The sequence below is a fragment of the Montipora foliosa genome, chromosome 1 (genome assembly GCF_036669935.1).
Source record: "Montipora foliosa isolate CH-2021 chromosome 1, ASM3666993v2, whole genome shotgun sequence".
NCBI classification, from domain to species: domain Eukaryota; kingdom Metazoa; phylum Cnidaria; class Anthozoa; order Scleractinia; family Acroporidae; genus Montipora; species Montipora foliosa.
The window spans coordinates 63596398-63613897 of NC_090869.1; the positions used below are offsets into that span (position 1 = coordinate 63596398).

At 42.1% G+C, this 17500-nt stretch overlaps 1 protein-coding gene across 1 annotated transcript in view; it reads left to right on the forward strand.

Moving 5' to 3' along the window:
* LOC138004410 (uncharacterized) overlaps positions 1-17500 on the forward strand; it is a 30985-nt gene that overhangs the window by 7563 nt on the left and 5922 nt on the right. The window contains exons 7-16 of the mRNA XM_068850911.1: positions 814-974; positions 1684-1948; positions 5335-5460; positions 6073-6264; positions 7303-7631; positions 8877-11238; positions 11794-13332; positions 14357-14479; positions 15470-15595; positions 17254-17446. Coding sequence (XP_068707012.1) covers positions 814-974; positions 1684-1948; positions 5335-5460; positions 6073-6264; positions 7303-7631; positions 8877-11238; positions 11794-13332; positions 14357-14479; positions 15470-15595; positions 17254-17446 — 5416 coding nt within the window. The remainder of the gene's footprint in view (positions 1-813; positions 975-1683; positions 1949-5334; positions 5461-6072; positions 6265-7302; positions 7632-8876; positions 11239-11793; positions 13333-14356; positions 14480-15469; positions 15596-17253; positions 17447-17500) is intronic.

The window sequence follows — 17500 nt, forward strand, 5'->3', positions numbered from 1 at the left end:
ACAAAAATCGCTCGTGTAGCCGCGGCTTTAGATTGTGAATTTTTTTGTGCAGCAGTGCAACTTGTCTCGCAATGCCGTGGCCAGACAAGTTGCACGAAACATCACCCAATTTACCGCACCTTGCAACATAGTTAATCGAGGGACTGGTTATGAAACCTTAGAACTTTCAAAAACGAGAACAATGTTGTTGCAATCGATGTTGAATTGACCGTGACCCTGCACAATCTTTTGTTTTCGCTTCGCACGGGTTCGCAAATTAGTTGCGCGTAATTTAATCAAGGTGTGTTTTGTGCAGGGTCAAGGCCAAAAATACGGACAAAAATATGAAACAAAGGAACTTGTCCAGTTTCATAACCATCTCCATGAATTAACTATGCTTGCAACGACCACGAACCTTGATTGACAGGTTGCAGAACCGTTGCGGCAAGTAGAATTGAGTTCTACTTTCTGCAATGCTTCATGCGACGTTGCAAGGAATCTTTCAAGCATTGCGTAGTGTAATATTAGGCTGATTTAGCAACAGAACGGGAACGTCAGTGGCGACGTCGCGCGCAGCAAAACTACCAATGAGAATTTAGAATAGAGAAGAAAAGAGTGGAGTCTATTCTATTCTGAATTCTCATTGGTGTTTTTTGTGCGCGCGCCGTCGCCACTGACGTTCCTGTTGCAACATGTGTCGCAACGGTTTGGGGCAATAGCCAATGAAAATGTTCCTTTAGCCTCATGTTTTCTCAAGAACTCCTTGTTTCTCGTAAATGACATCCGAAGTCTCTTATGACATTAGCCGAAATTATCTTGTCTTCTCTTCTGTAGAAGCTTGAAGAGTTTTATTTCACATCTGACTACATCACCAACCGTCTTCCTAAAGTGCTCGAGGAAGTGAAAACTTTAAAAAAGATGCAATCAACAAAGGAACAATTACGTGGAGATTTAGTGCTGCAGGAAGTAGAGACAAAGAAGGCGCAGATGAAACGGTTAGTTTTCATGGCTGCAGGACTCGTATCAGTTCTTGCCGGATTCATTTTGGAATCTTATTACCGGAATGTTAGTGGCTAAATGAACTCCATCATCCTTTGCAGTGTAACTTTCTTGGTTTTCCATCTGTTCATCATTGATAAAGCTCGAGGACCTTTTGGGGATTAAAGATCTTCAGTAAAGTTTTGATTCGTTGATGATAAAGTTCTTTTAAAAATCTTTAAAGGATATTTGAAAGATCTCCAAGGCTTTAGTCGCTAAAACTGTATGAAAAGATGGTAAGGACCTTACAAATTTAAAAGGTGAAGAGGATCTTACTTACATTTCCCATAATACAGTTCATTCTGGGGGATTATTTGCATTAAACAATGCCCAGTTCACCGAAGCATGATGCAGTCCCAAGAGTAAATAACTTGTTTTGTTTTTATGTAAAGAACCCCCAAAACGTATCGCATTATGGGATGGGGGAAATAGCGAATAAGCGTTCCAACTTACACGCTTACAACGTAAAGCGGATACATGCAGCTTCTCTAAGGGCGGGAAAAACACGTACTAGCAAGTTGCAGTTGGTTCCGCTTCTGATTGGCTAAGAGAGATTTTTAAGCCAGTCACCAAGCGTAGGCCGAATGCGAAACCAAGGGAATGACGAAATCACTTTCAATACTACATTGCAAACCGCCCTTGTAAAACAACTTTGAAACGTTTCAGTGACCTCTCCGTTGACGTAGCTATCGAGGAAGGAAATCATCTCAGCGAAATGACTGTCCGGCCAAAAAACGACAGGACTTTCTCAATGATGTCCAAGAAACCCCAGTACGGTCCCATGATGGAGACGATTAAACCTTACCGCGAGAAACTCATGCAAGCCAAGAGGGAACTGGAAAATGCTTGGAAAGGAGAAACTGCTGTTCAATCTGTTGTAACTGGTAACCAGACAAATGATGTGCTTGAGTTGAAAGAGAGCTTGAGTCGGGTGAGTAGCATTGCCGACATCTGTAACGTACTTGTTGGTCCCTGCATGTGAGGAGACGGCCAGCACTGTTCTAAGCATACTGTAGTCTCTGAGTCTGATACTTGGAAAGCCCGGATAAAACGGAATTACAATAATCAAGCTTTGAGGTGATAAATGCCTGAATAAGGGTCTCGCATGCAGTGCTGAAAAGACATAAATTTCCTAAATTTGGCTATGTTATTTAGATGGTAAAATGCAGATTTGCAAATAGAAGCAATCTGTTTATCCATAGACACCAAATTGTCAAACCAGACGCCAACATTCCTTGCAGATTTCGATGCAGTGATAAGATCAGATCCGGCATATATAGAATTGAGTGCGGGCGTCGGCCGATGGCGAGCATTAAGAACTAACAGTTCACTTTCATCACCATTCAATTTCAACTTGTTTATCATCATCAATTGTTCAATATCTTTAATATACATTTCATCTCGAGATGCGGAATGCTCAGGTTCCCCAACAGCTGACAAAAGCAATAAATAAATTTGCGTGTCATCCGCATAGAAGTGAAAAGACATGTGCTGCTGTTTGATTACATCAGCAAGCGGGGCAGTGTACATGGAATGTAACATAGGCCCTAAAACAGAACCCGGTGGGTCGCCATATTTCAGACAACGGCTCGAGGAACGTTCGTTCTTAACATAAACAAATTGGCTCCTGTTTAGAAGATAGGATTGAAACCAAGTGAGAGCCTTGCTTCGGATTCCAAAGCAATGATTAAGCCTAAAGTTCAATAAAATGGAATGGTCAACAGTATCGAATGCGGCAGAAAGATCTAAGAGTACGAGTATGACACACTGAGCATCATCAATGGCTCGAAGAACATCGTTGTGAACACGGGTCAGTGCGGTCTCAGTGCTATGACTTGCCCTATAAGCAGACTAAAATAGTTCCATAAGGTTGCCATTATTGAGATGTTCATTCAAACAAGTACCAACCACTTTTTGTATTGCCTTGGATACAAATCGGAGATTAGAAATAGGCTTAAAACTACGATAGAGTTCATGATCAAGAGACTCTTTCTTGATTGTGGGGGTATAAGAGCATTTCATGGGAACGGTCGCATTATCAAGCGATAAGATCACAATGCGCATAATAACAGGCAACAAGATATCATAACAGTCCTTCAGCAGAGCACCAGGTACTGGATCCAAGATACAGGATTTCCCAGCCGTAGTTCTTAAAAGAGAAGACAACTCTATAATATTATTCGGGGAGAATTCAATTAATTCCGTAGGACTATGACAGGTCGAAACTTGAGGCGAGTCAGTGACTTCTAGCATGTTTTCCCTGAGAGACTGACTGTACCTTGTTCTCAAAAAAGTCGGCAAAGGTGTTCGCGAGATCAATGGCGTTTTCATGCGATGGTAGTTTTGGTGTTGCCTTGAGGTGCAACAGTTTAAAAACGTTGAGAACAGTACCCGCGGATTAGAATTGTCGTTAATGGTGTTGGCATAAAACTTCATTCTTGAGTCTGAAATTAGCCTGTTAACACATTTGCATTGCTCAACGAACATTTCCCTATTAATCATAATTTTGTTTTTGCGCCATATCCTCTCCAGTTTCCTTCTTCTTTCTTTTTCCGTTCTGATCTAGTCGTCATGAGGTGCAGGGTTGGCGCAGTGGTGAGAGCACTCGCCTCCCACCAATGTGGCCCGTGTTCAATTCCCAAACTCGGTGTCATGTGTGGGTTGAGTTCGTTGGTTCTCTACTCTGCACCGAGAGGTTTTTCTCCGGGTACTCCGGTTTTCCCCTCTCCACAAAAAAACCAACATTTGACTTGATTTGAGTTAATTGTTAATTTAAGTTTACAATGTCCCCAATTAGTGCTCCAGCGCTAGAACGACTAGACACTTAAATAAAGTTTATTTCCTTTCCTTTCCTAACATGTTCTAATTTGCTAAAGTAAATGGCATAAAACCTCTGCAATGAAATGTCGAAAGTCAGATAGAATATTTGATGGCGAAAGTGTGAAAGCAAAGAGGGAGAAAACAACAACTTTGACCTCTTTTCATTTAGTTATTGCCTTCAATTCAATTTTTTTATCTAGGAGGCACTGCGGCCCAGTGGTACGGTTAGCGCTCTTACCTTGATATCTGGAGATACCGGGTTCAAGATCCGTTCTGACCACTCGTTGAATTTGATCCTGGTAGTCCCTGGTTCAACTTCTTAACTGCACTTGTAAATAGCCAACTGGTTTGCCTCCAGCCAGTTTGGATTCTTAACAGTTGTTTTTGTTGTTGTTCTGTTCTGTCGTTTCGTTAATTGTGTTTCATTGGGCCCGAAAAGCCCTTATGAGGAGTGGTCAATTAAGTATGTATTTTTATTATATGGAGGAGAGTGTTTTACTGGGAACTAAACCACTCGTAGATTCCATACGCCACTTCATCCGGGACCCGAGTGGCGTATTTTCCGTATGTCACCTTTGTGAGTGTCGTATCGTTCAATGACGTCACGATTCCCGCCTTTTTTTATAAAGCCCAGCCGTATTTGTAAAACTTGACTACTTTGAAACACAATAAAATCGGAAATATTCAATGTTTAGTCTCCATATAATAAAAAGAACATTACAGTTGGCTCGAAGATATGAATTTTATGTTCTCGTGGCAAGAACAATATCTCACTCGTTCGCTTCGCTCACTCGTGAGATATTGTTCTTGCCACTCGAACATAAAATTCATATCTTCTCGCCACCGTGTAATATCCTCTATGTATCTGTATTCAAGCGACTTGCGATGGTTCTTTGCGGAAGTAAGGTGTCGTGTATTACTCTTTTACAGTGCAACGCGCCATACCGTGGCCACCCAACAAACTTTCACATTTGACAATTACGTGCAAATACTTCAACTCAACAACCCTTGCAGCGGTGTTCAACTTACAACTGTTCGAACTTTGCAAGGAGGCGTGCCTGTCAATCAAATTCACACGTCCTGATTGGCGGACAATTTGTAAAAAAAACTTTGTTTGGTGGCCACGGTAGGGCGCGTCGCACTGTAATTTGGTCGCGAATTGAAGAAATGATACTTCCATTTGTCACTTTAGAGCGAGTTTCAATCGAGTGTCGTAAAACCAAAACCAAAGTAATTACTTTGGCCAATCAAAAAGGACGGAGACAATCCAGTAAACCAATCAAAACTCGAAGTAATTACACGTAACGGACACAAAGCGCGGGAAAATGTGCACGGGCGAGCCACGATTGGTTTTGGTTTTACTTCTGATTGGTTGAAAAAGTGGCGAGTGGCGCCAATCACTGATTGAAGTAATGCAAAACCAAAGCAATTCGCTAATTACTTTCCACACTCAACTGAAACCGCTCTGTCTCACACATTGAATGTCTTGTGTCATAGTTAGTGAAGTGGATTCGTGGTGATGCTGAAAGTCAATTAAACAAGTTTACTCGAGCAGCTGTTTCTCTGCAGACGGCAAATCAAAGCAAAATGCAGTTTGAAAAAGAATTCTGTCCGCTGGCAAAGGTTAGATTTTTCTCTTAGTCTGTTCAGAACAGAGAAGGGGCGAAATCGTCTTGAATGAAAACTGTTCCTGTCACCAGTGTATTCTCAGACTTCCTTCGTTTTACAAAAGGTGCATCTTTCATTCTGTTTCTTGGAAACAGACACCAATTCCTTTCCTTTGTTCTGTATTCCTATTTTATGGTATTTTAATTTAACTCAGAGTTAAAGCGCACATTACAGCCCGAAGCCTTTCGCAAGGAGATCAGTATGCGTAACTCTTACAACAGACCTGGAAGGTTGCTTGATATGTAAGGCAAACAACTGTCAGTTTTGGTCTCCTTTGGAAACTTGTGGAAACGTTATCCATTTTGTTTTCGGTAGCAAATATGTTTGTCTTAACGATGACAAAAAAATATGTGAGCGAAGGCGCATCAGCCGCTTAACCAGGCTGCATCGAGTCACCTTAGTTGGAAGCGTTGTGGTGGAGTTGTTTGGGCACTGGGTTTTTTCATGCTGCTACACCGTTTTCAGATCGTGCTGGATTAAAATTTTGTTATCGGGAGTTACCTTTTCCTGTCGGGGTTCTTGACCATTAGTAAATAGGAACTATAATCCCTCTTCACCTTTTTTTAGGAAGTGTTGACGCAAGGAAGGGAATTAGCTAAACGGGCAGGAGAAATGAGTACGAGGAATCTCCGGGACCGGAGACCACTGCAAACTGCCTCAACAGTCCTGTTATCTGACCTGGATAACTTTAGCAACAGAGTGGAACAAACCAAGCGCTGGTTACAAGACTCGGTTAACTTTTACAATCTTTTGACGAAGGTAAGGTTTTAGTTAAAGACTCCAAAAGCCGTCCAGGTGATCTGGTGACGTAATTTGGAGGACTCGGAAGAAAAATTTTAACGCCGTATCCCACAACCGCGCGCGGCCTTAGGTGTTGTTTCCAAACTCCCTGCAGTACCTTCCATCGCCAAAACTCAACAGATTATTCCGTGTCTACAACATTTCCTGTTACTGAATGAACATTCAAGTAGATCCGACGAGATCTAACCTCGCCACTGCCATGTTAAATTAAAAAATAATGCCGCGCGCGGTTGTGGGATACGGCGTTAAAATTTTTCTCCCCAGTCCTCCGAATTACGTCACCAGATCACCTGGGTTAAAAGCAAAGTAAGCCAGGTTTGACATTTTTGCCACAAAATACTCTGATTCATGCTCGTTCAAAATATTTGTCCGTCTTTGGTTTGGTGATTATAAACAAATCTCATTATCTGCATCAATGCTTCTAAATGTTCTCTTGAAAAAACCGAAATTTACTCTATGTGCATTTCTATCTATTCGTCCTCGCATGCCAAATGTTCATAGAGATTCGTTTCTGGGCCCCGCTGACCTTAAGAACGGTGCCTACTAATTCCAAGGTATTTTTGCGTGGTTTACGGAATATGCGGGAAAAGCAGATCTTAAGTGTTATTGAAATCCAAAAAGGAAATTGGGGTAACCACGCATTTTTCGAAGATAATTAATCAAGAAAATTTGTAAAAAGGTTTAAAATACAAAGCAATGCATGGAGTTCTTTTTCAAATTGAAGCCAATAATTATCTCTGAAAAATGCATGGTTACCCCAATTTTCTTTTTGGATTTCAATAACACTTGTTAAGATCTGCTTTTCCCGCATATTTCGTGCTTTTATCAAAAACAGCAACCGGCCGTTTACTGTTTTACGTAGACGCGATACCAAATCTTTCTGTTGGCTGAAAACGTGGCTTGAGATTGGGAAGAAACCAAGAACTAACTCAATTAACGCAAATGAAGACGTCGCTAATTATTGCAATTTGTCTATTATGGCTCTGATTTGTTTAGGCAGAGACGTGGTACAGCAAAGCAGCCGAGTTCTGGCCTTCAAGGTCCAAGCTATCCCATAGTTCTTACCAAGACTTACAGCAATACGAAGACAGACTGTCCAGATTCCTCGTCAAATTTCCTCCCCTCTCTCCGAAGGATCTCTTACAGTTGGAAGCATTTCTGGATAAGGTCCCGGATGAGCAGCTGAGAAACCAGGCCAAGTTGTTGACACATCGCTGCAAGGAACTTGAAAAAGTTATACGAGCCCGCGAGACTCGCATATTTGAATTGGGAAAGAAAAGAGACGACAGTAGGGAGGAGCGGACAGCGGATAGTCTTGCGAGAAGGTTTGAGACATTTTCCTCGAGTCCCTTTGCCACTGTCATTTTTTAAATCCATTCGGGAATGACCTAAGTCATTTTACAATGGAATGCAGGTTTAGCAGAATAGGGAGAGCACTTGCGTTCCACCGATGTGGAATATGATAACAACATTTTGGGCTTGAATTGACTTTGCTTGCGTACATGTATGCGTTCAGACCAAGTAATAGTGTCAGCTGAAATATCCGCGATAATTGTTGTAACACCAACATTAGAGAATGTTAGCTCGGCAGCGAGTGCGAGTACGAGTACGAGAACAAGTACAACTTGATAAGGGCGCTATATAAATGCACCATTGTAAGGCGCCCTTGAGACGTTAGTGATAAGGACGCTATATAAATGCACCACTTTACTTTTTTACTTTACGTAGAGTACGACTTCGAGAACGAGAACAAGTTGTACTTGTTCTCGTTCTCGAAGTCGTACTCTACGTAAAGTAAAAAAGTAAAGTGGTGCATTTATATAGCGTCCTTGTCACTAACGTCTCAAGGGCGCCTTACAATGATCAATTTACCCCCAGCGGACTGGAAGCATATACGTATTTAGGTAAGCGTATAATACGAGTTTCTATTCGGCAAAAAATACTATTATGGGATGAAGTTCGCATTTCGGCGCTAGTTTTGAATGAGTTGCTGGTGTTTCCACTTTTTCTGTTTGAAGTCCTTTACAGTAAACGGCGAAAAGCAAACGCAATTTTTTTTTGGACAAACTCGTACTTTCCGCTACGACTTTTCGATGTAAAGTTGGCGCAGACCAACTTGCCAGGACGAGTTGAGCACGCAGGGCTGCGCAGTACGGATGCGCAATAATCCAAACTCGAAGTCACACTCCTTGTCGATCCTAACATTCTAAAGAGAATAACATTCTAATACCACTACCGCTCTTCAGTGACTTGTATATAACATTTCATTACGCTACAGTACTTTACTTACAACATAGTACTTATAAGACAAATTACAACATTCGGAGACTAATTACAAGAACTAGTTTACAATTAACCGTTAGCAATTTACAAATGAGCTTTATAAAACATATATTACGACACATTTCACACAAACACATCAGCTTACAACCTACACATCAACAACAAAACAATAAAAGAAGCATGCAGAGTTAAAAAGAATTAACTTGTTTTTGAAACAAAAACAGTTGATGATGATGCTGACGACGATGATCATGAGTAACGTATTTGCACCACTTTTCAAATTTCAGTAAATCCCCCTATGAAGCTGCTTCTGAATCTCACTACAGCAGACTCAAGGGGTCATCTTCACCGAGAATCACAAACACCTCTGCATCGCGGTATTCCAGACCACGAGATCTCGCTGCATCTGAGGAAACTCTTACTCTCCCGACACCCCCCACGAGCCGAGCGAGCTCTGCCTTGAAACGCAGGACACCATCTGACAGAATAGATGCTAACCAAACCTACTCCGAGAAAATTGGAAGGAGACTTACAGAGGGTGATTCTTTGAAGCAAACATACTCGCCAGGAGAGTTAGGACGATACGAGGGAGGCAGCAGAGGAAGAGAGTTTGATCGCCCAACGATTTACGTCAATAAACAGACGGAGAGAAAAACAGGGGATAAAAAGGAGTTTTCTTCACGTCCATACGGAGAATCCGGAAGTCAGTTCAGAAAGTCAGCGCCTAAGAAACCAGACCGAAAGAAGATCAAGAAGATCCAAGGAGAATCAAATAACATGGATTACCTGATTCAAGAGCAGATGAAACTGGAGAAAGAACTTAAAGATCTTCAGAAAGTAGGACAACAATTGGTGCCCCCGCTAGATTTGCGTAGCTTGAGCCCAAATCAAGGTAGTTGTATCAATGACATCCCGCGGGATACACAATCACTGCATTCGAACGCCTTCAGGGTGACATCCGCAAATCCGGGTCCTATGATTTCCGAGCGCGCGCACTCGATCCAAAAACTAGAAGTGACGTCGGATGACTCAATGGACCGTGAGGTGGAAGGATTGTTAAGCGAGTTGTTGTCGTCAAGAGACAGCGAAGACGACACGTCTCCATTACAACCAGATTCCTTAGTCCCGGAACTCAAGATTTCCATTCCACAAACAAACGGAATCCAAGATTCTTCGCCCAGATTGATTGTCAACGGCTATCATGAAGGCCTTCCAGACCCAAACATGAAAAAAGGTATCTCAGAATTTTATTCTTCCCCTGGGTCGAGTGTCGCTCTGTCTACATCTGACAGTGAAAATCGCATGGCTGCCGTGGCGAACGGACACTCGGGGGATTATTCTCACCATCACTTGCAGTTTTCGACCGCGCAAAGAAACCACTCTCCGCGCGGGCATGTTACATCACAGGACAAAGTTGAGCAGTTTAGGGCGCTAAAGAAACAGGAAATGTACTGGATGAACCGTGTCCATCATCAGCGGCAAATCCTCGTACAACCATTGGACAAAATCGTGAGACAGGAAGTAGAGGAACAATATTTTTATGCTCAGGAGGAGCTTTCTAGAATTGAAAACGCTATCGCAGTTTTATTCCGATATTTAACTCCAGAGGATGTCCAGTGGTTGATGAAAAATGGAATGGTGACCCTAAACCCCGACTACGTTCCTTCGGCAAATACTTTGCACGCATCGCAGACCAGTAATTTCGTCAGCCCGACACGTTTTGACGATCAGTTGGTCCAGCCGTCTCTTCCTCAACACCAGCGAGAGCGGGCAAGTTTTCCTGCCACACCAGGACTTTTTATAAATGGAGTGAAAATGCCGCAAAAGTTGGAGTACCAGAGAGCTTCTCCTTCTGAGTATCCACATAGCGGGAACACCTCTCCTGGTCGTGGACTAGATGATACTAGAATCAACATTTCTAGTTATCAAGATGCCCGTATAAATCGTGAAAATTCTCCTAGTGAACGGCAAGGAAATGTTGTTACTCCTGCTTCTTCTTTTGTGAAGCCACCATGTACGGATAAAGAAACACAGACTTTTATTGGATCGCAGACTCAAAAGAAAGTAAACGCGACCCGAACATTGTATGACAATGTTCAGGTATCAAGCAGTACTAGTTTGAACAGTGAACCAAACGAAACCAATTATGAGAATTTTCTACTCGTTCATCAGAGAAGTTTGACCCAACAACTGCAGGAATCTGGTGACGAATTTAGAGTCGAAGCTAATGATCCACAGATTAACAAAGCTGACAGTGCGAGCTCAGAGGAGGAAGACGAACCTGCTATTGATATGGTTTCTGTGCAACATATGGAGAACACTGCCAAAAAAATTGTTCCAGATGATAGCGTTACCGAGGAAGTCCCGCATTCCATTGAGCACGAGGCAGAAAAGCCAACCACTGTTAAACAGCCAAGTTTTGACGATCACGAGGTCGTAAAACTCAAAGAAAAATTGGAACTCGAGCAGCAAGAACTCCGTGATAGCCTTAAGAGGGAGCAGATGAAATTCCTTGAGGAACAGCGTCGCTTGAAGGAAGAGGAAGAGCAACAGGTCATATGGATGGCCGAACAAGAAAATCAAAAGCGCATGCGCGAGAGTTTAGCAAGTGAATCTGAGGTGCAGGACACAAAGCCGTCAGCAGAAAAGGTGAGTATGGCGCGCGCGTTTTTTATTGTCAAATTCAAACGTTCAATTTGGACAATTTTGGCAATTGGGACATTCAGTTCGGCAATTCAAATATTCAGTTGAAGTGAAGGTTTGAATTACCGAAAGGAATGTTTCAATCGTTGAATTTCCAAACTGAAGGTTTGAATAGCTAAATTGATTATTTGAATTGCCGAATATACATGTTTGAGTCTTGACACTAAAAACGCGCTATAGGTGAGAACTTTGGCAATTATTATGGAAAAGACTGTAATGAACAGCAATGAGCTACACTGTCTAAAATCGCTTCCAGATGCGCCTAGTTGATTGTATTAGCCTGGTTCAATCACTCCATCAAAACCTGGTGAAAACAGTTAAAGGCAGATGAAGAGAAAACGATTAAGTTATTTTTGCTTTTATTTGCGCCTTACAATTTTCATCATTTGCTTTTGAGCAGCGATAAGGAAAAATCAACTGTATAGACAAGAGGTTTTAGTTTCTAAGAAGCCGACAATTTACACTCGATAATTTTGTGTGACTTGATGATTTTACGTTCAGGAACCGAATGAAAGTAAACGCGATGTCCAAGAAACTCGTGCAAAGCGATTGTCGTACTTCCGGTCCAAAACAAATTCTCATGCACTGAAGGACTCTTTCGAGATAGAATTGCCAAACACATCTGAACTGCAAGACCGGTCAGAGGCTCCAAGCGATGACAATAAAGATTATACCGGCAACATACTGCCAGAGGACACGCCTTTTGAAAGTAAAATTACAAATGAAATCGAAGTTTTGAGCGTCAACTCTGACCCGAGGTCGTCTCCGAGCCAAAGCCAACTTGAGGATATAAACATCGATCAGTGTGATTTTGTGAGTGAGGAAAGCAAAGAATCACCCGAGGATGAACTCATAGAACTGCTAAAGGCAGCTGCAACCAACGAATCCCCTGACAATTCCACGGAGAGCTTTGAGGAGACGCAAACGTGGCTTCCGGAAGCGGCCTCTTCAACGGAGAAAGATGTTTCAGGGAGCTTTAGTGAAGAGCAAGGAGAGAAGCTGGACATCTCATCAACGGGAAAAGGTGGTGTGCTTGAAGAAATGAGCGAAGGCAATATTGAAAAACTCAGAGACACTGATGTTGTTCAAAATTCAAACTGGGAAACTGACGAAGGGTCGGACAGTTCGGATGATATTATTGAGCGCTTTGAGGCCAGTTTGATTGATGAAGAACAGTCTTATGTTGACACTTTATCGCCAAGGCTGAAATCTGAAGAATTGCAAAAGGCACAGGTAGAACATACAACTCTTGTAAAACAGGACTCCCAAGACACTTTGCGTACGGACTCCAGTGCAAATTTCGACGAGCTCGTGACGAGACTTGGGGAGATTGAGAACGAGTTAAAAGAGAGTGAAGACGAGGATGCAAGAAATCGAAAAAAGACGAAGAATTCATCTGACGACGAATTTGAGGAAATCGAAAGAATGTTGTATGAAGAAAAAGCACGCCTTGCAGCTGAAACGAATGCCTCAGAACAGGACGAGGCGCCAGAGACGTCTTCCGATGAAGAATTCAAAGAACTCGAGAAGGCTTTGTACGAACAGAAAGCTCGAAACGATGCCGCCGAGAGTGACGAATCAATTGAAGACCCTCCGGAGACCGCGTCGGACGATGAAGTTGAGAGACTGGAGGAAATTACAAACAGTAAGATTTCACTGCATAAGGCTGAAGTGGAAACCGTACTAGAGATGAAAGGGGCCGAGATTAACCCTCAAAAGGCAGAAATGGAGTACCAAAAAGCATCTTCTTTGCCAAAGTTGATTCTCGCGAGAGAAAACATAGAGAAGGATGACCTCCTTGATATTATAGGCTCTAGTAGCTCTGAACTTTCGTTAAGCTCTGAAGAGGAAGGAGAGAGTTTAGGCGAAGTTGGCAAGCTAATTTTGGCTGAGGGTCAGTCGTCTGATGACCGAGAGACGCTAGGCTCTGATGAGGAGAAAGTTGCTGAGAGAAATGTCACGTGGTCTGTATCAGTTCGCACCAGTGCCCCACTACCGCCTGTATCTGCTCCTGTGATGAGCGAACACAACGTTGCTTTTGTAAGTGTATTAAGGTAATTGATTTATTCTGAAAGAGATGTTGTATGTTAACCCTAGTGAATGAATCCTAGCACTCGGATTTTTTCGGAGTATGCCCCAGTCATCATCGATTTAAAAAAAAGGTTCCGTGTTGCGGTGCGTCTGTTCAGTAATAGATCACAGATGACGTCAAAATGTGGTAAGAACAAAAAAGTGACACACGAGGCGATAGCCGAGTGTGTCACTGATGTTCTTACCACATTTTGACGTCTTCTGTGATCTATTACTGAACAGACCCTCGGCAACATGGAATCTATTTGTTTTATATAATAAAGAATTAAACTTTATTCGCATAAAAGCTGATGGTGACGTCAATCGTGCGTCTGTCCTCTAATAGATCATAGGCAAGAACCAATCAAAATCCGTGAATAACCTGGGTTATTATATAAGGATAAATATCTTCAAAAATATATAGTTCGGGCCCCGGTTGTTCAAATGGTAGATAACGTTGTCCACGGATAAATCATTATCCATTGGACAGCGCAATTGGTTTCGCTGTGACTTATGCACTGGATAGCCATATATCCGGCGGATAGCGCTATTCATCGATTGAACAACTGGGGCCAGAACAACCGGGACTTTACCCTGCGAGCAGTTGGTTTCTCCTACGCTTCCCGAGAGATAAACCACTGCGAGAAACCGTTTGATTTTTTTTGATGTCGAAACCAAGGACAGATTAAGAAACAGATTGAGTTTTGAGTTTTGAAAGAGTGGTTTTCGAGTTGAATTTATTGCGAAACCCGCACAAGATTCAAGATGTTTACAATGGCGGGGTAGTGATAAGGAAAGAGGGCGGGGGTGTTGGCCGCTGTTTCCCCGCTCGATAGTCTCGGCAACGGAACATTTTAATGGAGGAATAACAATATAACGTAAAAGAGAAGATGAGGTAGGATTCAGAAGAGGCGTTTCAAGTAATTGAGAGCAACGTTTTGAGACTAATTTCTTTAAAGAGCATGAAAGAAATGCTTGTATGCTTCTTTTGCAGGAAAGCAGTGGTGGAGTTGTCGTAGTAATAGACAATGGGTCAGGGTTCTGCAAGGCGGGTTTCTCCAATGAACAGTATCCCCGCGCAGTGTTCCCCTCAGTTATTGGAAGACCACGTCATCAGGTTAGAAATAAAATTCAGCTGTGTTATTCTTTTGCCTTGTTTCCAGTTGGTTCAGTTGAAGGAATATCGGCAACCATGTGGGTGGTTGAAATTTAAGGTCCAGCGGTCTCAGATAAAGACGTCAAACCAAGGGCCCAGTCTCCTGACCCTTCACTCACGATATGACGTTGGCAATTACGAGTGTGAGTAATAGACCAATTTCGATATATCAAAATTCAGTCCGAAACAAAAGGCATCATCTCGAGGCTCTGGGGAATAAATATAAGGATTTACATGAGTTTATTCCCCAGAGCCTCGAGATGGTGCCTTTTTTTTCGGACTGAATTTTAATATATCGAAATTGGTCTATTAAAAATATAACTTTGTGTGAACAATATGTATGGGTTATTGACCAAGCGTGAGGTCAAGATGACTGGATATTGGCCAAGTTCTTTTTTTGCGTGTTTATCTTGGTCAATAAAGGATTTATTATATGACTTAAAACACCAAAAAATGATCTTTGATCTTGCGGGACCAAGCGAGAAATCCCGAGCGGGCAGTATCGCTCCATCTTGCCCGCTCGGGTAGCCAATCAGAGCGCGCGATTTGGTTCATCTTGCCCGCTCACGGAGCTAGTCATATAATAAGACCGAAGTATTGTTTAACTACCCTGGTACGAACAATTTTAACATAACGATAGAGAATGCGCGATTCGCTGTTGTGTGCCTACGGGGTCGTCGTAATGACTGACTTCTATATTGTCAGGTAACATTGGAGGCTTCCGCGCTCGTTGAACTAACTTTTGCAATGAATGCGTTGGCTCATTGGCTCTTATGGTACCTACTAATTTATCCGTTTTTGGTGGCTAATATTTTCCTGATTTTTTACAATAAAAGGCTTAAAAGAAGACTAATCGAATCGAGCTCTTTGAACTTCCGAAGCAGATTTATAACACGATGCCCTCTACAAGTTAGCTATTCTGCTAATGAGATAAGTTTGACATTAAAACAGGAAGCCATGATGCATGAGTACAGAGATCATTACATCGGCGATGAAGCACAGAGCATGCGTGGTGTGTTAACCCTCACATACCCGTTGGAACATGGGATTGTGTTGAACTGGGATGACATGGAATCGGTATGTTGATTCCTAATTTGCTTCGCTGTGTTCGTTTTTTTCAAGTCTCTAAGAAAAAGAGTTGTAATCTGTACATAAAATAGTAAACCATTATAGGCCGAGGTTTTTTAGATACCCGGAATAATCAAGTCGAGGCAATTGGAATCAGTCGATTCGGATACCATACAAACCTGATTTAAAAGTTGATTTATTAATATTCTTTCAAGAAATTTAAGCGATAAGAGTACTACTACATAAAACCCATAAATAGGCATTTCAAACAAAGAAAAGACACAAATTAATAATGGTCAACTTTGGCCCCCTTGGGTAGAAATGCATAGCACGCGTTGCCGACAGCGCGTTTAATTAAGGAATCTAATAGCAGATTTTTATCGTCATCGTCATCATAATCGATGCCCATGGCTTGGAGCTACAACTTACTTTTTTCCCTTATGGGTTATATGATTTATCCCTTTTTGAGACCCTCAATATTCAGAACTGCACCGCACGCCATATCTCCAACTAAAGGTAGAAAAACTCCTGCGCGGCGTTGTTGGTGTTAGCAAAATGTGTTAAAAAAGAAATTTTAAAAGGCTGTAGATTGAAAATTTAATACCGACGTTTCGGCAAAACCACCTTTCTCAAGGCAGTAAACGGAAAATGATTTGAATATAGAGTATACAAACTAATACGCACGCGCGAACGCGTTGAAAAGCCGCGCGCGCTAGTCCATTACAAGCGTGTAACTTAAAAAGAAAAAAAAAAGAGAAGAGATTCGCTTGTTTTTTAATTGAAAGACACTAGCTCCCGATGGAATGAATTTGGACTTTACTTTTTAAGTTACACGCTTGAAATGGACTAGCACTCGCGGCTTTAATGTCAACGCATTCGTGCGTGCGTATTAGTTTCTATACGCTATTTTCAAATCATTTTCCGTTGATTACCTTGACAAAGGCAGATTTGCCGAAACGTCGGTATTAAGATTTCAATTTACAGCATTTTAACATTTATATTTTAAACACATTTTACATCTCTAACTAAACCAATCTTTGCCGTGCAATGTCTATGTTTACGTCCCAAGTGCTTTAATACCGCCATCCTATTGGCTCAGTTGGTTGACAATCGGACTACCGTTCGATAAGCGGCCGGTTCGAACTGCGACCGGACCAACACTCAGGCTCTTAAAAGAATTGAGGAGAAATTGCTGCCTTTGTAATTACACCCGCAAATGCTTAAGACTTTCAAGTCTTCTCGGATAAGGTCTATAGAGTTACCCGTAGGCCCCATTTCACAATCCTTGCTGTAACATCCTTAAAGAACCCACAAACTGTTCATGGAATCCCCGGTGCACTGACTTGGGTGTACTTGGTCAGATGGTTCATATGGTCCCTTCTGGTGCCTCCCCACTACTTAATTGTAGACCAAAATGGATTAAATAACAATCAGTGTTTTAATTTACGCGAAAAAATAGCAATCCTAAGTATAACGACGATCACTCAGGCCAGGGGTTCTTCTTGGTTGGTGAATAATGATTTTCTCGTTGGTGACTCGAAGAGACTCGTGGGAGTTAGGCCATTAAATTAGGTTCAGTTAGCTTGTCACATGCACCTGTCATCACCATAATCGGCATCATTATTTTGGCTGCTGAACTTCACATGCGCTGCCTCTTTTTGTTATAGATCTGGACTTATACATATGATCAGCTGCGTGTCGAGTCCCAAGACTTTCCTGTTTTGCTGACTGAGGCTCCCTTGAATCCAAAGTTTAACAGAGAACGCATGTTGCAGATAATGTTTGAGACCTTCAATGTTCCTTGTGTGTACGTAGCTGTACAAGCCGTCATGGCGCTGTATTCCACCGGCAGAACCACAGGTAATCTGGCATGATGTTCTTATGGTGGGCAATGGTTAAAAGTTCTTTGGAGTC